At 43.1% G+C, this 21745-nt stretch overlaps 1 protein-coding gene across 15 annotated transcripts in view; it reads left to right on the top strand.

Annotated features, from left to right (window-relative positions):
- Positions 1-1919: 1919 nt before the first annotated feature.
- Positions 1920-21745, top strand: part of MAP3K9 (mitogen-activated protein kinase kinase kinase 9) — a 79115-nt gene continuing 59289 nt past the window's right edge. For all 15 annotated transcript variants that reach the window (XR_013952209.1, XR_013952210.1, XR_013952211.1 and 12 more), the window contains exons 1-2: positions 1920-2229; positions 6202-6615. Coding sequence is in view for 2 of the 15 variants with exons in the window: in XM_080595409.1 (XP_080451535.1) it covers positions 1923-2229; positions 6202-6615 (721 nt within the window). In the remaining 13 variants the exon portion in view is untranslated. The remainder of the gene's footprint in view (positions 2230-6201; positions 6616-21745) is intronic.

The following is a 21745-nucleotide window of genomic DNA, read 5'->3' as shown; positions in this document are numbered from 1 at the left end:
TTTTAAAGCACAATATCCACTTTGAACTATATTTGTATGCTTTTTTTAAAAAACAACAAAAAAATTATTTTTCCTTAAATATAATTGCACAGAAAAGTATTGCATGCAACTGGGGCTGTTTTTAAATAGGGACATTAAAATCAGCCCTTCAGATTTCATCTCAATCATCTGTTATTTGAACTCCAAAAATTAAAATACAGTTATTTGCTAACCCTCAGCTTCAAAATGCAGGCTGTTGCTGAAAGGGAGAGGACTGCTGCCCCTTCCCCATCCCATCCTACTTCCCCACGTTGTGCTGGCTTTACTGATCGTGTGTATGTACAGTCCTAAAGTGAGTCAGATCAACCTGAAAAGCTGATTGAAATCTCACTGCCTTTCCTTGGTGGCTTAGCTTTCAGCTAGATAAATGAGCTGAAACGACTCTAGAGCCACGCAGTCACTACTGGTGGAATCAGGAAAGCAGGTCAAGCATGACACGGGACGGGGAAGTTCCTTTCAGCATCAGCATCTGAATATGAGGGAACACTTCTCTACCATGAGGGTGACAGAGCACTGGCACAGCCTGCCCAGAGAGGCTGTGGAGTCTCCTTCTCTGGAGATACCCCTAACCCGCCGGGATGCCATCCTGTGCAGCCTGCTCTAGGTGGCCCCGCTTGGCAGGGGGAGGCCAGGTGATCTCCGGAGGTACCTTCCAACCTTGGCCATTCTGTGACTGGGCTCAGTAATATGGGATAAGCTTACACTAATTAGACAAGTCTAATTTGGAAACTAGTATTGAAACATGCCTAAATCCTACATGTCACATTGAAGTGTTCTGAACTCGAGCATATATACTTTTTGCTTTTCAATTCATTTGTAAAATAAGGATATCGATACGTCTGCTTTCTAGGCAAGGTGTATTTGCTTTCTGTCAGAAATAAAGCCTGTTTATTTTGTGAAAAAAAGAAAGGCACTTGAAAATCTACAGTTCCATGCAAGGTTCTCTGAAGTACTTGTTACTAAGTTTCAGTGGATGGACGTGCTTTCCCAGAAAACAGGACTAGCCAATTTATGTATTTTACAGGCACCAATAAGGATTCTGAGTGACATCGCTAACTCAGAGCACGCTCTTCTTAAGGCCCCCATCACTCTGTCAGCGTCAGAGCAGTCGCGGCGCCTCACGGCGCAAGATGGCGGCGGGGGCGAACCACGGCCGCTCGCCCGCCCCCTGCCGGGCGGCCGCCCACCCCCGTGAACCCCCGCCGCGCGCAGGTCCGGCCCCGCCCCACCGCCAAGACCGCCCTGCCATTGGCCAGCGGCGCCGGCGGCCGGAGAAGGTGGCCCCGCCCCCTCGGGGCGCTCCGCCTTCAGCCCTCCCCGCGTCGTGCTCCCCTCCGCAGCCAATGAGAAGCGGCGGGGTGGGCGGGCCTCGGGCCGCTTAACTGACAAGGGCCGCGCGGCCAATCGGAAGCGACGGCTGACGGGGCGGGGGCCAATCGCGAGGCCGCCGGTGAGTGCGAGACTCCGGCGCGAGGGGGGTGGGTGGGCGTGGCCGAGCGGGCGAAGACCCCCCCCCAATCGGCCGCGAGGAAGCGTTGACGGGCGGCGGCGGCGCCCAATAGCGGCGAGGAGCCGGAGCGGCCCCTCCCCTCCGTCCGCCGAAGCTGCCAGAGAGTCAGGTGGCTCCGGGATGCGCGGCGGCGGCGGGCGGCGGCGGCGGCGGCCGGGGCGGGGGACGCGGCCGCGGTGGCGGCGGCCCGGCGGCAGGCGCTGCCCGGCCTCGCCTCTCCCCGCGCTGGGCTGAGGCGGCCCCGCGCCGGGCCCCCGACCCCCGGCAGTCGGCGGCGCCGGGGCCGCATGAACAATAGGCGGCCCGCCCGGCCCCGCCGCCCCCCGCCGCGCCCGGCTGCCGCGGGCGGCCCCCCCTATGGAGCAGCCTGGCCATGGAGCCCCTGAGAGCGCCGGGCGCGGAGGGCGCGGGCGGCGGCGGCGGGGAGGCGGCGGGCGGCGGGCCGCTCTGGACGGCCGTCTTCGAGTACGAGGCGTGCGGCGAGGACGAGCTGAGCCTGCGGCCGGGGGACGTGGTGCAGGTGCTGTCCCGGGACTCGCAGGTGTCCGGCGACGAGGGCTGGTGGACGGGCAAGATCGACCAGCGCGTCGGCATCTTCCCCAGCAACTACGTGAGCAGCGGCGTGCAGGGGGCCGGCCCCGAGCTGCGGGCCCGATACCCGCCGCCCCCCGCCATACAGCGTAAGGAGGACGGGCACCGGGAGCACCGGGGGGGGGTGGTCCCCGTGTGGCCCTAACGGGAGTCGCGGTGGGAGCGGGGGAGGCCCCGGCCTGGCCCTGCCGCGGGCCCTGGGGAGCCCGGCACCAGCACGGCGGGGAAGGCCCGGCCCTTTTCCCACCCCTCCGGCGCCCTCCTGTCTTCCAGGCTCGCCGGTCTCTCCGGGGAGAGCAAAGCTAGATCGCCGTGGTAGCGTTCCGTTGGTGCCAGGAGCTGTTTCCCTTGGTTAAGCGCTGCGTTTCTAGGGACTGGTGAATTTTCACGAAATGAATGAAGCTTCGTGGTTAGGCAGTGGTGGAGGCTCCGGGGGCTCTCCCTTCAAGAACATCCTTAAGGAGACGTTGCTGGATAGGACATGGTTGCTTTCTGCGGTGTTGATTCACTGCTAGTACTTGTACAATATGTTCCTTGCTCCTAATCAAAAGTCATTGTTTTTTTATGTAAAAGAGACCCTATGTTAATTTGTGTTATCAGGTTCCCACTTGACATTTACGTCCTTAAAAAATCTGTTCTAAAACATACCCGAATGAGTCTTATATGAAATTGGATTTTTGGGCCTGACAGTTGCTTGATTAAGGTGTGATGCTGAAGGCATGAAGGGGTTGGCTTGTTCCTAATTTCAGTGTTGTTTTGAAGCCTTTGGAGCCAGGCTTCAAGCCATTTCATCTCTGCTTATTTTAGGTGCTGTGTACAGTTGTGGAAAGAGAAACAGTAAGGAATGACTGTTACTAAATCCTGTTTCTCTATCAATATTGACAATTCAGGCAAGAATAAAGCTTGGGGGGGGGCGAAGATAAATCATCAGATTAATAGGTGGTTCTAGAAAGTGAAAAGAGTAAAAAGATGCTTTGTCCTATCTAGGACATATCTCCAAGGAATACAGCTAATACCTTCTTTTCTCATTATTTGTCTCCTTGAAAGCATTTAAGTAAAAAACTCAGTAATTCATAGCATTGCCCTTGGAACTGTGAAGGGACTAGGTTGGGCAGTGGGGGTGCTATCCTTCCTGCTGGAACAGCACAGATTTTCCTTCCCCCACATGCAGAAAACACCGCAAATGTTTAATGGGTTTTGCCTTTGAGGTAGTTGTGAAGAACCATTTCTTCAGAAATTCTTGAAGCCTCAGCTTCCCTCCTGTTTTGTCTGGTTTTTTTTTTGCCTGCTTTTGCACAGCCTTTGTAAATACAACCTTCCTGCCCTATTACGTTTCTCTTGGCCGGGGATGGTTCAGGAGCAGTTACGGAGTTGCACCTTTCCCCTTTACCCTTGTCTTACCCTTCTGCTGCACTAACAGGAGCGCACTACCTTTGTTCTCTCAAGTCAGCAACCATATGTTCGTGACGGAATAGAACTTGTTCCCCTGCAGTGAGTTTTTAATATGCTAAAGGGCTGTGGTGTTGGTTTTGTTTTTGTTTTTTATAGAAGCAATAATTTGGACAGGTGGTAAGGCTGGTTGCTGTTGAATTGAATTTCCAAGTTTAACGTTATAAACCTCTCTGCCCTTTGCAAGGATTGAGGCTCACTTTAGACCTAGTGTTGTTAGTTTGAAAGCTGTTTGGAGTAACAATCTGCTTGCTCACTGGACTACAGAATAAGAGTCTTCTGTGGCAGTAGTGCAGGGTGTAACTCCAGAGATGTACACCTCTGTGGAGATGCTATTTTTAGTTGCTTACCTAAAGTTTATCTTCATGTCTCATGACGGTGTTGGAGTGCAAGTCCTTGAGATTTTGTTTCCGCTGAGAGCTGTGATAGCAAGTAACGGCGTGCTGTCTTTCTACCATCGGGGTAGCACGCTTGAATCTTCCCTCAAGGGTACCCTGACGGTACAAGTGTGCTCTCCCTGCAGTGCCTGTCGAGGCTGTCAGCAATGGGCCCATTTGGAGGACCCTCATCTGCACTGTGGGCTCTTACGCACTGCAGACCGAGTTAAATAGCTTAATCATACAGTATAATAAATAGCAATTAAATAGCTACTTCGCAGTTGGGTGATGAGGCACTGGAACAGGTTGCCCGGAGAGGTTGTGGGGGTTGTGGATGCCCCATCTGTGGAGGTGTTCAGGGCCAGGTTAGATGAGGCCCTGGGCAACCCGGTTTGGTGGGTGGCGTCCCTGCCCATGGCAGGGGGTTGCAACCAGGTGAGCTTTGAGACCCCTTCCGACTTGAGCCATTTTATGATGTGGCCTCTGGTTCATGGCTGTGATTCCTTATAAGTCCCCAGAGGAGTCATAGCACTTCACTTAAATTCTACGGCAATAAAACCAGCGTGTTAAATGTTCCCATTGCCTGGACAGTTTAGTGCAGCATGTCCGACAAATGAAACTTGAGTTTAGGAAAAGGGTTTTAGTGCTTAGAAATGTGAGGAAAATGAGTTTTTTGTGCGCTAGGGTAGCTGTGAAGATAAAGAAACTAACTTAACATGAAATACCGTAAAAAAAAAACCAAAACACACACACAAACAAAAACAAACAAACAAAAAAAACTTGTCTGCAGATGGCCTGCTTTCCTGATGAAGCTACCCGTGAAGGTGAGGTAGCTGGTCTGCGTTAAAGAAACATATTCAAGCTGAAGCAAAGGGCATGCTTGCATATGAAAGAAATTTTAGAATCATTGCATGCGTTGCAGTGCAACATATCCGACCTCACTTGGAAGCGTAAACCTCTGGCCTTGTGCCCAGGAGTGACTGGGGTTCCTGCGTGCACCCAGCAGGGGAGCGGTGCTCCTGAGGTCCGGTTTGTCCGGGGCTGCTCCCGGAGTGGCTCCCGGCGCTGTGCCCGGAGCCGTGCCCGGAGCTGTCCGTTCAGCACCGCGGGAGGCGGCGGGAGAGCACGCCGTGTCCTCGGAGCCTGTTTCGCCCGGGACTGCCAGCTCCTTTCCCGTGTTTTCGGCGACACGGTCCTCTGGTGTCTGTAGTTACTGTCGACATAGTCTTGTTCTAAAATTTCTGCGCTTCTGGTCAGAACTTAACGCCTTTGTCTTTGCTCAGCTGTAGCTCCTGAGATTTTGAACACCAGGACTCTTATTGTAGGAGCGAAACCTTCTTTGGCTTTAAATCAGTGTGTGTAAATCCTCGGAGTTCAAAATCTTAACCAAAAGATGCCTTCAAGTAGTGGACAAAAAGTGTTCTGGATGGGAAAGGAAGGGTCTTTCCCCTTTTGGAAGACATTCCTGGTCAGTTTTCTACCTTGTTTCCCACCAACCTGTTGTTCGTGGAACACTAAAAGAACATAGGCATCCTTATTATCCACTATATATAATATGTATTAGTCAAAAATGTTTTTCTTATTGCTAGCCCAGAATACTCAGTATGCGCAGTCTGATCCATCTGTTTGTTGCACTATCGTAAGTAATGTCAGAGCTGGCTGACAGATCTCATGGGGAACAAGTCTGCACAGCTTGTACAAGTGTGGAAGAATAAGCTTGGTTTGGGAAAGACTAAAAGATCGTTAGTGACAGTTGAAAAAAAATTAAAATACAGAACAAATGCAGAAGATACTTTTGGGGTCAACTTTCAGCTCTATTGTATTAGGTGCTGTAGTCCTGTCAGTGAAGATTAGATTGTGGGTGTCTCTGGTTTTATTTTTCCGAGTCTTGTGCTGTCGAGGGCAAAAAACTAGGGTTTATCCTTAACAGAGTTTCAGCGTGTTAAAATGATGATATTTGAAGTGTATCATTGACCACTGTGATGTCAAAGCCATCACCATTCACAAGGAATGCTTTGTACTGTTTTTTATGATACTGCAGGATCTGTTTTACCACACTATTTCTTAATGAAAGATCGCCAGAAGGGACGTTTACTTTCATTTCTATTATTTTGAATAAAAATTGGCCCTTCTTCTAAGGGTAAGGGTGAGGTTGGGCAACGCAGACCTTGAGCTGATCTTCAGGCTGCACAGTTGCTAAATGTTTACGTCTTTTTCTTCTCTCTCTTTTTCTAGTCCTGGAGATCGACTTCTCAGAGCTTGTTCTGGAGGAAATCATTGGCATAGGGGGCTTTGGAAAAGTATATCGAGCTGTGTGGATAGGAGATGAGGTTGCCGTCAAGGCAGCTCGCTATGACCCTGACGAGGACATCAGCCAGACCATTGAGAACGTCCGCCAAGAGGCCAAGCTCTTTGCCATGTTAAAGCATCCGAACATCATCGCCCTCCGGGGTGTATGTTTGAAGGAACCGAACCTTTGCTTGATCATGGAGTTTGCCCGTGGAGGATCGCTAAATAGAGTGTTGTCTGGTAAAAGGATACCTCCTGACATATTGGTGAACTGGGCAGTACAGATTGCAAGGGGAATGAACTACCTGCACGAGGAAGCGATTGTTCCCATAATTCACCGTGACCTGAAGTCCAGCAACAGTAAGTGCTACACAGTGAACAGCCGGGGTGCTGGGGCAGGGTTTCAGAAAGAAATAGTACGTAGCAAAGAGGAGAATAATGTTAATTTCACAGTCCTTTCTTGTGAACCACTGTATCCTCTAATTCAATCCCAGAGGGGTTTAGCCCTGTAAAATACGGTGCTATAGACCACAGAAAACAGACAAATGCTTGCACTTCATAGAAGCAACTTTTAAATGACTGGATGCAAAAGGAGCTATAATTGGAGCATGCTTCTGTCATAGTTCTCATATTTATGATGTCTCAGTTTTATTGGCATTTCAACAGACTCTGGTATGTTGGAACATGCTGTTGAAATTAAAATGTGCATCCTCTTTTTACTTTTTGGAAGGATGAGGGCTCCTTTTGGGAAGATGAACGCTCCCAAGCTTTTATTTTACTTGCTAGATTTTGCTGTCTAGATGAGATATAAGCCTGATCTCCTTCTGGGAGATGTTATGCCATATCTGCCAAATGGCAGCTTCTCCCTGTCCCTCATAGAACTGGTGTTGACAGAAACGTTAATTCAGGTAAATTAAATGAACCAGTACACCTATGTCTTGAGCTGATGTTTGTGGTGCTTTACATGGGATGAAGCTGACCCATGAGAGTGTGGGGCCTAAAGCTCTGGTGCTTTTGATTCTGGATTCCACTACATGATTGTAATAGCATTGTTGTCTTCGATCTGAGTATTTTTGGTAATGTATCTATTTTTTCCAAGCTTAAAACTGCCTTGAAGTCAGATGCATGCACAGAACCACTGTGAGTGTGGGAACAAACTGCTGCAGTGACTTAAAGATCATCTCCCTTCCTGATGCTTGCGTGCAGCTGTTTGGACTTTCTTTCTGCTTGTCTCTGTCTAGACGGCAAGAGAAAACAGATCCCTGCATTTTAGTTGCAGTGTGTAGTAGGTGTGCTAGTGAGAACTCATTTTTATTTATGGCTTGAGTTAATAAGAAGTGCTATGAACTTGGGTGGCTGAGATGCAGGCACATGCCCTCCTTAGCTTTGAGGGCAGTAACATCTAGCAAAGAGGTCTGACAGATGGGAATTTTAATATCTTAAATAGATTTGCCAGAGCTAGCATTAACCATTACAATGCTATAAATTTTCGGTCCTTGTAGACTCTCCCTACGTTTTTTTGGCATCAGGTCTTGTGGCAGTGAATTTACGTGGTTTGTTGTGAAGGAAAAAATAAGTATTATTAACTGCAGTTAGTGAGTTTGAAAATAGGAACTCTTGAGTTTTCAAGTTGGTTTGTATATTATTATTTTTATACTGCTAAAGTTTCCCTTTTCATTAAAAAGTCAAGGCAATCTCAATATCTATAAAGATTTCCTGATATCTAACCTTTCTCCTTCCCTTACAAATGACAGTACATATGAGTCTATTGATAAATTGAGAAGAGGGAATGATTGATTGGCTTGATTAATGGAGGTCAGGCTTCATCTGTGAATAAGAAGTAATTGACTGAAGAATGGGGCCTCCTACCCTTACCTAAGTAAATATTTACTGGCTTTTTTCCCTAATAGGCTGTTAAGAGCTTATTGCTAAACGTTTTTGAGGTTTAGAACAAAAGCTATTTCTGAAATAAAGTGCTGTTAGTTCCAGGCATTGCACTGTTTCATTCAAACTAGAGACTGCTAGTTGTAGGAGGGACACGTACCAAGCAGAGTACTAGGCAAACCAAAGGGACACCAGTGCACAGTGTCGCCAACCAAACCCACGTATGGGTGCTAGAAAACATCTGTTTTGGCAGTAACAAGAGTAAATGTCTCTTGTCACGGTGATTCAGCAGTACGTGGTTTGTGCTGCACTGTAAATCCTCAGTGAGAAGTGGAGGGCTTTGCGAAATATATTACTGGAAGTTTTCTCATTTGGGAAGAATCGATAGGAAAAGAAGAGGAACAGTGAGTGGGAATGTCCATGGGAGAATTCAAAGACCTGTGTTTGGAGCAGAGAGGAGAATTGTGTCATTAGATCACAGCGGTGGTGTGGAACTTTTTGGGCTGGCTGTTGGTTTTTTTTTGTTTTTTTTTTGGTGGGGAATTGCACCGTAAGTATATATTACCTATATGTTCAGGTAGGCTTAACTCATGGTTATCTGTAGGATAAACAGCTTTGGACTTCCAACTCTCGTCTTTCCTGAATACCATGTTACTGCAGTGCTAATGTTCCTTTTCCACTGTATATAATGCACATCGTAGGAATTGCTCTGCCTTGTTTGCTTTTTGCAAGTTTTGTAAAGATTAGTGGACCATGTTATTGCATATTATATGTGCTTTGCATTTTATTTGTTCTTCTAATGTACTTATTTTTTTTTCCATTACTGTGGATAATCAAGAACAAATTAGGTTGTTAGCTTTGTGGCTGTAGAATTACAAGCCTGTAGCGTTTTCTTTGGCCAAGTTACCACCTGCCGACTGATAGACACTAATGTGTCTCTGGAGAAGGAACAGCTTCTGCTTGCAAGAACTTGGAAAAGATTCTTGCAGACAACTTCTGTCACATACTGAACATCTACAAGTGCTGCAGAGCTGTCATGGGAACATCAGCTGCATTGGTCTACTGATTTGTACTGCCTAGGTTTGGTAATAGGCACTTGTGTGACTGATACATCTCATCTCCAAGAATCAGCTGGTAGCTGGGACTTGAGCAGTCTGCCTGAAGCTGCGGGAGGAGTCAGCCTGAGAGTTAGGGAACAAGATGGAGGAGTGGGAAAGAACAGCTGCCTTATTTAAAATCAAATTTTCTACTGGAATAGGAGAAAATGAGAGAATGGCTTGCTTTCAGAAGTCTACTTGCATTCAGGCAGATACAGATTGCATAAGGACAGTACTTCGTGCTGAACCTTCTAAAAATATGTTACGTTTTGAACAGTGAAATAAATTAAGTGGGCGCCTTAATGGAAGTCTGAGAAATTACCCCACTATATACATAGTAGGATTTGAAAAAATCCTTTTTAACCTGAACTACTGCAGCTTTATCTGTGGACTCAACTAGTAGGTGCCCAAAAAAGTCTCTGAATAGTTCTCAACTTTTTGGATGGCAGACTATATAACAAGGTTTTGATTGACTTTGGGAAGTAAGTTCCACTTGTATAGAGGCTGAATATTGTGGGGTTATTTGAATATTCCAGGAGGTGTCTATTCCTTGAGCCTTTCTCAGTCAAAAAACACTTTCCAAACTGATTGTCTCTTTCTTCTGTTAATCAAAAATGTGAGCATCTTATTTCTGTTCCACAATTTTTTTTCTTCATTTTTTTCTCCTTTTTATTATCTTGGCTTTCTAAAGGTAATGCATTTACGGTGTAGGAAGTGTCCTGAAAGTTTTAAATGCAGTGTTATTTTGAGGCAGATTTTTAATGTAAACTTTGGAGGTTCTGAGCTGCCTGTTTTCATTGCTTTGTGGATGTTATCAGGAAATGAGTATGTGAAATCTTTACGGAACAAATTGCACACCTGCGATTTATTTTATTACAGAGAACTGAAATTCTTTTGCTGTGTGTCAGTTCAGTTGGCAGCGAGTCTGGCAGTTCCAGTGGAATTACCATTTCACATGTTACTGATATAACTGCAAAAGGGAAAGAGGATAACCCAGGAAAGCTGTTTAGTTCTGCTGTGAGGAGATGATTTTTTTTTTCCTTGGCATTTGATTCAAGAGACTCAATTCTTTTCATGTAAGAAATGAATCTGTCAACAGATTAAAATAGATTAATGTCTGGCTTCTTTCTTCTTTTCATCTGGTGATATTGCTAACCTTTGCCTCTTCACCTGCGTTTCGGTGCTCCACTGAGCATCTGCTACAGAATTGGTAGTAGACCTCTCCCAGTGCAGAGGCTCCTAAATAATGTAAATACTGAACTACAGGAGGGCAAAAAAGAAAGGCAACTGGGAATACCTGCTGAAGTCAGCATCATTGTGTTTAGAGCAGCTCTTGGAGTTCCCTTTTCTTCTCTCATCCGATTTGAATCTCATTTCTGGCCAGTGGAAGGTGTTGCTTAGGATCAGAAAGGGCAGTCCTGTTGGTTTTAGTGAAGTATTGTAAATAGCAAAGCTGGTTCTGTTTGTTTCTGTTTGTCTGTCAACGTTAGATGTGCCAGCATTGCTTTAGGAATAATGCCAGTTAACTAATGCTGCAGAGAACTAGCAAGAACATTTGCTTTTTTTTTTTTTCGGTTGGCTCAGCAAAACATGTTTATTCTTTGCACTACATGGAAAGATTTTGCTGAGGGTGTTCATGCCAGTTAGCAAAATGCATTATAAAAGCCTCTGTTTGTGTTACTCAAAGTGGCACAGAAGATTAGCAGAAAAGTGACATGGCCAAGGTCAAAGAAAGAGGTAAAGACAGAGCTCAAAAGAAAGTCCAACAGTGCTGATTCAGTCAAGTTAGTAGTTTTTCCCTTCTAGTTCTTTGAAGGTGTTTACTTCTATGATTTCTTGGAGCACCAAGGGTAAGTCTGTGGTAGCTCAAGAGTCGAAGCTCAAGCTTTCTAAAGGTCTTCTAAGTCCACTATAGCTTTGCCTATTTCTTTTAAGCAGCTTAAGCCCTTTTCTGTTTGTAAAATGCTGATAGAATTGACTCTCTTATGGTCTCTGGACAGTTGTTCCCAAGTCTTAAAATATTCCTTGTTCTTTTTTACTAGTTCAAATCCAACCCCAGGACAACAGGACTTGAATATCACAAAGCAGTCTTGCTAATGTGAGTAGTTATGTCATTCCTCTCTGCAGCATTTGGATCCCAATCCATTCATAAATGACATTGCTCTTGTTGGTCTTTTCTGAGAAGGAAGAGTGCTTAATGTAAACTTCTTCGTTCTGACAGAAGAGAGGTTTCACGGGGTCAGGTTAAAGTGTGTTGGTAGAGCAGTTTGCGCTCCTGTCGCTGCTGCTAGTACTTGAGTGTAACTTGCTGACTAACTCTCTAATGTTGTACCTTCTACCAGAAAGGATTTCCTTTGTCAGTGCAATTAAATGAGTGTGAGTAATGCTTCATGTAAATCATAGTGAAACTATTTTAAGGGCATCTAAGTGCATTATACTAGGTGCATTATTGATCTGGCTGTAGTTGGTTGATCCATTCTGTGAGAGGAAAGAGAATGTAATTTTTTGGACAACACCAAGGAGATTATGCAAACGTTCTCAGGTTTAGTTCAGGGAGCATAGAAGTCAAGTTTTTTTTTAAGATTAAGAAAGTACATGCAGTAGAAATCAAGCCTTTCAAACAGTCAGAATACACTCGTAAAGGTGACTTGGATGACTTTTCAGGTTCTGCACTTCAGCAATTACCAGGTTCTGTGGACACGCTCCGTGATATTGCTAATGGTGCATAACTCCTAGTTCTGGCTTCCGTGTTCCTTTCTCTGACTCCCCAGAGCATCAGCTGTTGTGCTGACATTCTGCTCGCTTGTATTGTGGTTAACAAATTCCAGAGAACGGGGTACCTGCTGCACGCACTCATACAATGCAATTCATGCCAGTAATATTACAACTTTCTGTCGAACAGAATGCAGTAAAGTATTTCAATTTCATGTGTTATTAGCTCAGAAGATGTAAATTATACTTGAAGGCAATGCTAACTCTTAAGCTATTGAGACATTGAGAATTCACAAAAATAGGGAGACAGTTTACTTTTTTTCTTAGCTTGTCTAAATTAGTGCAACTACTTTTTTCTGAGAGATTTGACAGATGTTTTCATGCTGCAGACTTCTTTCAGTATGTGTTAGCAGGTTTCTGAGTTACAGGATGTGTTTTCATGTTGGAAATGTTTTATTTTAGTTGAATATTAATTGCTGTCTTCACTGTGAATTGCAGTTCAGAAAAGGAGTGATTTTTTTTTGAAATAACTGTAACATCTGCAAGAACACTGTGGGATACTCCTGCCCCACCATGCAGCAAAAAATCAAATTTATAAGTGGAATCCCCTATTTTTGTAGACAAGAATGGAGTTTGTCATTTTTAGAAGTGAAATTCTGCTCCTTTAAAAAAGAAGTCTCAAGGTCCTTTCCGTGTCTCTGTGCCACTGTGTGTATTTTTCTGCAGGGTTCTTTTTCCTGCAAAGGAAAATTTAGCCACATGTTGTGTACCAAGCACTTTCTCCAAATTGTTGGAACCATAGAGCAGATAGGAACAGACTTAACCCCCATCATGTGGGAAGTGTACCTAGGCATCTGTGTGCTGATCCCTTGGCTTCGCATCTGACCATCTGTGACAGCTATGATAAATCCGGTTTTCTGAAATTTCTTTCTAAGCAGTAAGTCAAGAATGAGAACAGCTTTGTGGCATTTCAGGGAAACTAGAATAACTTTTTCAGCTGCATCATTTTGTGTTGCTTCAACATCAATAAACTTGATTTGAATTTTGAGAGACTTCTGTCAGCAGCTTTATTTTGCTTTTCTCATCAAACAATTCTTTCAGAATTTCAACATATTCAAGGCAAACAAACTCACTTTTAAAGGATCAAAAGTTAAGCATGGGTTTGCTTTTTGAAGTGATGAATCATCACTGAAGACGATTCCTTAATTTTGGCAATATCCCATTTTAGAGATGGTGTGTCTTCTATGATGAGCCTAGAAAAGCCTTAAGTTGTTGGGAAGATCACAGGATGTAGCATGTGCTTTAGGTAGTTTCTTTTTGTTACATGCTTGCTTTCTGAGTCTAAGATAGTTTGTTAGATTGGTGTGTCCTTGATTTCCAAAAGGTTGTTGAAGTTAACTGGGATACCTGATAATTACTTATTGTCAGTCTACTAATGGCAAGCTAAATTCAGCCTCCCTAGGCTTTTTCCAGATATGAAAAAGTAATAACAAAAGCATGCACTAAGAGGAGAAATTATCACAATGTATCAGGATTTATAATTACATTGTGTGGTTTCATCCCTGTTTCTTGAATCAGGGAGAAGAATGCTTACTTGCTTAATAGTAAGTCTTTGGATCCCAGCCTGCAGAATAATCGTTACAGCGTTAATGGCAGCATGGTGCAGCATCGTTTCCTCATCTTTTCAAAAGGAATTAGTCAAAGGACAGATAGCCTTCCTGTGATCTGCATGTGTTACAAACTTTCCACCCCCCTTTCTAAAAATTTTCTTATATTACTCCAGCATTTTTTTGTAACACCACTTAGGAGAAAAAAATATTTAAAAAGCTTCTCTGAACATCAAACTTCAGCTTATGAGTATATAGATATCAAGTAAGTTCTGAAATCCTGTGTGTGCTTTGAATACTGTAGTGAAGTCCAGGGTGATACTTTGGAGGTACAAGCCAGGCTCCTAGTTGGCTGTGCCACATCTTCCTCAGATCCTTCCTCGGACAGGCTTCTGGAGTTTGCTTTGGCTGTTGAGAAATGTTAATGGATTAGCTGTGTTTGTTACAACTGGAAATGTTCACTTAAAATCTGAGCATGACTTCAGCCTTGTTGACTTAAGGACTTGCGGTTTGTGTAGCAAATGATAGCATTGAATTGCTCTATGTTACAGTGGCTGCAGGAAGTATTTCTGCCACTATGGTTTTGCTTATTGCAACGCTTGGGGATTGAACTGGGGGTTCCTGCAGCACACCGGGGCGCTGCAAAGAACTGCTGGTACGGATAACGGTAAAAGGGCTGAAAAGCATGAGCTATGAAGAAAGGCTGTGGACACTTGGTCCCTCTAATTTGGAGAAACGGGCCAAGAGACCACGTGATCCATCTGCCTCAACAATATTAAAGGATTTCTATTGTTCTCCTGCTTGGGTATGTGCCTAGGAAAAGATGTTAGAGAGAATAGCCTTTAGTTGCCTTTGACTTTACGTCATTAAATGATGCTGAAAATAAGAAAAATTCTGTAACTTTGATTATAAGTAGAATTTGATGTGCCTAATTCTACTTAAGTGTTATCAATCTTGCCTTTGGATTTATTGATTGTATTTTTTTTTTTTTGCTCCATTCACATAATGTGTGGCTTTGATACGGTTATGGTCATCTGGCAACTGGGGAATGTGCCTAATATTTTGTCAGGGTACTGTGTAGCTCACTCTAATTAGAGTTTAAGTCAGAAATAACAGAAATCTAACAGCTCAAAAAGTGGCAGCTTTCTGATAGTTTTACCGTATGAACTGTTGTCTTGCATGGAGTTGTGCAGCAGTGCAGGACTTTCCTCTGTCTCTGCAGCTGGCAAGGTGTTCTGCTCAGCTTAATGTAAAATTGCAGTACTGAAGGAAGTCAGGATATCGGTGTAGTCAGCTGTAGCTTTGTGGTGATTGTGCCTCTCTGAGCCTTTTCACGTTTGTTTGGATTAATGGCAATATATGTGTGTTTTCTTAATGTTTGCACTAAAATCTGACTTTAAAAAACTTCTCGTGCTTTTTGTTGCAGCCTATGGAGTTTTCAGGTCTCCCATACCGTCTTTGTTTTGGAGAAGTGATTCCAGAAATGAATGAATACTTGATATTATTGACTGTTTCATAGCGATGTCTTAATTGAAGCCAAAGGAATAGTTCTGTGCTAGTTTTTCATCATGGGTTTCATGTTTCTATTTTTTCCCCCTGAACCAGCACTATTATTAATCCTCCTCTCAGAAGGTCTCTCGGGTGACAATTAATATGAATGTCATTCATGTGATTCCTCTTCCCCACTCCGTTTTTGCTGTTGCCTAGTACTGTTCTCATACTTGATTTGTTGCAAGCCTTCAAACTGATGTGATTTGGCAAAGCGTGGTGTTTGGTACAGATTTAATTATATTTTTCCTTGGAGCATTTAACTGATTATGAGGAGTAAAATAACCTTTCTCAGGCATGGGTTGTTCCAGTGTAAGCGGTGTAGTCGGATTTAATCTGAAACCAGAGCCAAACAGCAACATTTTCCCAGGAAACTCACCTTAGTGTTCTCCAGGAGTACTCGGCGTGTTTTGTACCAGATCATTAAAGCGTTAAGGCTTCTTTCAGCTTGGCTAGGGGATGGGATCGATTCTAAATATATCATGGCTCTGGAGGCCCTTCCTACCCCCTCCGCCATTATGCATTAGCTCTGTAGAGTTACTGTACTGCATGGCTTAAAATCCGAGAACTGCTGGGCTGTCACATCCATCACCTCATCTACGTTGATAGAAGAAGACAGTTGGTCAGCTTTATGGCTTTACTGAACCCTCGCATACCCAATAATTAAAATGTTTTTGCTTCAAAGGTGTGTGTGTGTATTTTAATGTGATTTTGCAGAATGGTTAACAATAAAAGCAAAAATGCCTGTTACCAGGGGCAATATTCTTTGGCTTTCCTTCCAAGATGCAAAACTTTGAGCAAGACTTGAATTCTGTGGTGTACGGGATCTTATGCAACATTTAGCCTTCTGCACCACAAACAAATCTTACAACAAAGATGTTTTTCTGAGCTGAGCAACAGAGTACCCAACAGAAGGTACGTGAAGGCTACATGCGGAAAGCCCGGACTCAGTCCACGTGCAGATCTGTTAATCACTTTAAGTTCTTTGAATGCAGGATCAAGAGCAGATTGTTCATTATCTGGATACTTGTGAAACAAAGCTGTGCAGGCTGATTGCGGAAAGTAGAGCTAAAATTGCAGTTTGGATTTTGGCAAACCACTACAATACAAGATTTTATTTTGGAGCAAGTGTTTGAAAGCCTTTCCCAAAAGCTTAGTTCTGTCCTCAGGACAGTATGCCAGTGTACTGCCAATAGGACTTAATAATTAAAGAAAAAACACAACACCTGGCAAGCTTAGTTCCTTGTCCCTCTTGCAGTAACAGTGCTCTTTTTGTCCTGTTAGTCAAACTGCAGACTTACAAGTTCCTGGCTGTGAGACCATGACTCTCAGGGAACACAGCAGCATGAAGAAATACATTAAGGCTGTCCTTTTATTTAATTGTCTGACATGCACTTCCCTCCCCTCACCCCATCTGAGCTGATATTTATCTTGGTTTTGCTTATTCGTGGGAGGGGAGAGTGGGGCTGGAACAATCATAGGAAGTTCAGTGAAACCATCCTTTCCTATGCAAAAGCATTTTCATTTGATCTATAGGTACTTTTTTCATTCGAAAAAGGATTGTTCAAAAAGTATGGGACTATAGTTTATAGTCTCCATTGCTATAGTACTTTTTAAGTAAGAGCCTTGAAGATTTGTCAGAATGCATTGCATTTCTTCAGAGTACAGTGGACGTTTCTGTCCCTTTTTTCAGGTAAAAGCAAACGTTAGAAGACGTAATTGGCCCATGGAAGACACAAAAGATATTTATCTCATTTTTCTGAATTGGTCTCCACTTAATAAAAATAAAACTATATTGGAAAAAACATACTGGAATGAACTTTAAAGACTCCAAGTAGCTGAAAATGTTTGGACCTAAAATAGAGAAGGCAATCAAAGGGACTTGGACAGAGTAAAGTTTATACCTAGATTGTAGGGAGATGAGTACAAAAAATACAATAAACTGAAATTGACTGCCCCAGTTGTAAAATTCCAGGGTGCATGTGTCAGGGAGGAAATTGAAATTTGAGTGGAGGATTAACATTAGTGTTCCTGGACCCTTTGCTAGGAGTGGTACTTTTCAGAAAGTGCCCTGAAAGCTTTCCTAGCTTGGATTCTGTAGTCTGGAAAACAAGTCCTTAGAAAGCACACAGAATTGAGTGAGGAGATTTTGTTCAAGAGAAGGCTTCCTGTAATAGATTGGCATGTTCTGCCACGGGTTAGGTGAGGGGGTTTGGTTCCTGTGATATTAGATTTTTTTTGTCCTCTGGTATTCCTTCAGTTTCAGTCAGCCTTTAACTGACTTTTGAAACTTGTGTATTTTTATTTTTATTTTTATTTTTTTTTACAAACTTGGAACTTCCTTTGGAGAAGGAAACAGAATATCCTCTGTTTTCTTCAACTCTTGCACTTGAGGAGAGTTCTGCTGTATTGCTGACAGGCGGAAGTTTAATTGTAGTGCTCCCTCATAGTGGTCTGGATTGTTTTTAAATCTGTCCATGGAAAAGCCTTACGGCTTTTAAACTGAACCTTGGTCATATTGTGCATTTAAAGATTTCAGACCGAAACAGTATTGCTTTCCGTAAAGGTTTTACTCTGTTCTTTTATTTCTACAAAGCTCTTGCACCTGGCACTTGATGGGCTCAATATCTGATACATTTCCTTACAGTACTGGAATTATCTAAACAGAGGAAGTGAATGGGCTGATGCTTATCCACTATCTGATTAAACTTGTCATTTTGCATTTTGGTAAGTGACGCCTCGGTAAGCTGTTCTGTTTGCGGGCTGGAGGAAGAAATAAAATGTCCGATATTCCCACCCACAGTGAGTGCTCATCTGCAGCAGTGGTCTTTCATACCCCAGCTATTACTGGGTAAGCATTAGTTCCCCGCTTGTAGCTTCCTGCTGACCTTTACTGCTGTCGGAAACAGCGATCATACAGTGACAGTGAGTCAGATATGCACAGATGAGCAAAGGCCTATTGGGGGAAAAATATCTGTTAGTATCCTGTTGTATCTATATAGGTGGTTGAGTTCCTCTGGAATGATTTGCAAAAACATCCAACCGCAGCAAAAATTTGTGGTACTATTTTGAGAAAGGAAAAAATTAGAGCTACTTAGGCAGAGTAGTGTTGTTCTATACAGGTTTGAGTTCCTCTGCCATTTTTCAGCCTTCCAGTTTCTAAGCAGTGGTCTTCTCTCTTTTCAGCCTAAAGAAATAAGAACAGATATGGTGAAACAGTGAGAATAATGGAGAAATCTAAGAGCCCAGATGAGAATCTGGGAGACTAGGGAATACATTTCACTACGTCTGTGTGAGTAATTGGATGGCTACTTAATGATTTAAATATTGAAGTTAAATATTTCTGCATCAAGTAAAATAACAAAGATGGCATTCTGATCTCATTTATAGTCCTCTTAGTAGTGTATTCCACCCACCACTGTTGCTGCCATCTTGCTCTTTTACTGTATAACCAGATGATAATGGCTCTAAGGAGGTAGTACAGCACAAAATAAAGAGTAAAGGCTGTTGGGGATGGATGTGAGTGGGATGTGCTTGCAGGAGTTCCGCTAGAATTCTTTCTTGTGACTTGATCTGATTGCTTTCCTTATTCTTGAGTAAATTTTCTTTTGGAATCTTGGATAGCAAAGCATTCGACCACAGCAGTGCTAGCGCTGGCGAAGACCAAAACAGTACTACAGAAGTGCGCTGGCACCTAAAGGTATTCAAAGATTTCTACAATTTTCAGATATTTCAGGCCTTCTAAGCTCTACATCCCGTAGTTCTGAGTTCGTCAGCAGAGCCTCTATCTAGAGGAGATGTAGTATACATAACCCAGGAGCTACCACTGGCACCATTAACGCCAGTTCTCTGTATGACATAAGTAACAACTCCGTATCTGTGCCCACACCAGGGGATTTGCAGGCATAGTAATATTGTCTACTGTATGTGAATTCTGATAGTTTGCAGTCAGGACTTCACCTTGGATCTCCATCACCCCTCCTCTGTTCCTAGGTCCAAGAGCTCCTTTTAAGTGCAGGATAATCTGAAGTAACTTCATAATCAGTTTTTCTTTCGTTTCTGGCAAACAAGTTTTGACACTTCAGATTTTCTCAACCTGTTTGAAAGCACCACTATCCTTCCAAGCATGTCAGAAACGCTGTTAATGGTAGGCATCTCTTCAACAGCTATGAAGACTTGACAACGATAACGTCAAAATATAACAATAGAACACATGACTTAATGTTGTTTTATCACTAATTAGTAGTCCTGCTGTTTTGTGATCTGCCCAGAACTGTAGAATTTAAGTAAGAGTGGCAGGTCTGCTTGCACTACAATTTTGTGTTGTCTTAATTGGGGAAAAGTGATATGGAAGTTAAATGTGAAGCCATCAATCATCCATCAAGTCAGTGATAATCAGTGTACCCCAGGCAACAAGCCCCGCTTTTTCTGCACCCACAGTAGGGATCCTGGCCTTCTAGCCTCCTTCCTTCCATATTTCTTCCTGTATGTTTTTAATTCATGCTGTACTTTGTACCTCATTTTTTTTTTTTACCTCCTTCACTTAATGATTGTCAGCCATTCCCATCAGGCTTGATTGTTCATTAGCTAATAGATTTCTGGTTTTGTGTGCCAGGCTGAGTAGCGTCATGCACAGGCAAATGATTTGGAGTGAACTGTAAGCTGGACCGTACAAGAGACTGTCTTGGATTTATTTCTAATTTCTCTCCTGTTTCTTAAAAACAGATAATCTGGCCTGGGGAAGGGAGCAGACGGTTGTTGATAGAGCTGTGTCATGATACATGGGGGTGATGGGCAGTTTGCTTATTTACTGTGGCAGTACTGCAAGATAATCTTGATTTCCTTGTTCTGACTTTCAATTTTTCTCTCTGAGGAACAAATTTTTCTATTTTCTTGGTGTGCAGGAGCCCCTTTTCTCTACCTTCACGTATAAATGTGTGGTATTTTTACTGTGAATGATCACTGTCATGGTTTTCCTGGAATGTTCTGCTTTTGAAATGATAAATCAACTTTTAGCACAAGTAAAGGTGTGTTCAGTTCAGCACTACACTGTGCAGAGAAACCAGAAAAAGAGATTACATAACCATATTTTGCTGCCTTGCCACTTAATTTTGACATCGAGATGAAATGAGGAGCCACTTTCTACCAGTTCTTTGATGTTAGGAGCAAATGGATCAGCATGCGTTGAAGTGTTGATTTTTTTCCCACTTGCTCCTAACCAATACTTTGTCCTTCTGGAGAGTAAAAATGCAACTTCATCTGACCTAACTGTCCAAAAGTGTAGCTGGAAAACTCTCCAAACAAGTGAAAAATGTGACAGTGTTACTGCCTTCCGGGGGAAGTTTGTTTGAGAGGTGTGTTCTGCTGGCATAATATGCGAAGAACAGAGGATTAAAACAGCAGCTGTTAATGTGGTTGCCAAGAAAAGTTGGATTGCCCATGTGAAGGCTTGCTGCTTGTGAAAGTAATTTACCTCTTAGGACTTTTCATGGATACTGGAGGTAGTGCAGTGAAGGATGGAAAACATAGTTGTTGTCTTACTGGGGTTTTATAAAGTGCGCGGCATAGAAGCTAAATGAAGTTTTATCATGCTTGTTTAAGCTATCAGCTTGAAAGATTCAGTGGAAATGTTTTTTATCCTTTTTTTAGGGGAGTGTGTTTGGAAGAAGATTTGATGGGTGTGAGATCTGAAGAAAACAAAAGGAAAGAGAGGAAATGTGTACATTCTGGCAGAAGGAAAGAGGTCCAGACCAGCTAGTGCTTCCAGAATAATTGGGCAGAACAAAAAATGTGTAATAGGAACAAGTTGGGGAAAACAGAAGGAAAAATATATCAACAATGCAGTTACTTGGATTGGAACGCTAATGTAAAGTTGAGAACATTCCCAAATCAGTTTGCTCAGCAATTTTGTCCTCCTTATTGTGATGGCTAATAAGCAGGAGTGAATGCTGATGCGTTGAGTGTGATTTACCTAGCCATCTCTGGGTTTGCTTACAATGTATGCAGAATACAATGTATGCAGAATTCTTGCATACAAGTAGATCAAAAATTATACAACTTTATGTCCCTGCCTTTACCTTGTCACTCTATACCTCATGTATTTCTGGTAGATGCATGAGTAATGAAAATGAGTTCTTCCTCGCAGTAAGGTTTCATGCATTTAACAAAGGTACTTACCACTGACTTTTCAATCGATTCAGTGATCATTAAGTGAAGTGGTGCAAGATGCAATGAATTATGACCTCCAGCTGCCAGCATGAGCCTAAGGACAATTTTATTTAAGACTAATTTAACAGTAGTACCATTCTGACTTAGATTAGCCATTCTGCTAATAGAACAATATATTTCTGGAAACTTTAATTTAAAAATTTTCAGGGTGCTGACATAATCTTGCAACGATGAGTACATGAGTTTTCACCAGATGGCTCTCTAACATCTGGTGTTCCAGGCTTGGTGCTGCTGGAGAACTCCTCTAATTGAAATTGCTTCCTTAGGGCAGGCCTAAAGGAGAGATTCACGTGGTGTGAGTCTGGGCACTTAACACAGAAATGTTCCTAGTCAAGAGAGGTTCCTGCAGAGAGTAATTCAGAGTATATATAGTAGTCTTAGGCCTTGAATATTTTTCTGAAGAGGCTTTGTCTT

This window comes from Anser brachyrhynchus (genome assembly GCF_964034855.1).
Source record: "Anser brachyrhynchus genome assembly, chromosome: 5".
NCBI classification, from domain to species: domain Eukaryota; kingdom Metazoa; phylum Chordata; class Aves; order Anseriformes; family Anatidae; genus Anser; species Anser brachyrhynchus.
The sequence above is the reverse complement of the archived record's forward strand: the minus strand, read 5'-3'. Positions and strand labels throughout refer to the sequence as shown.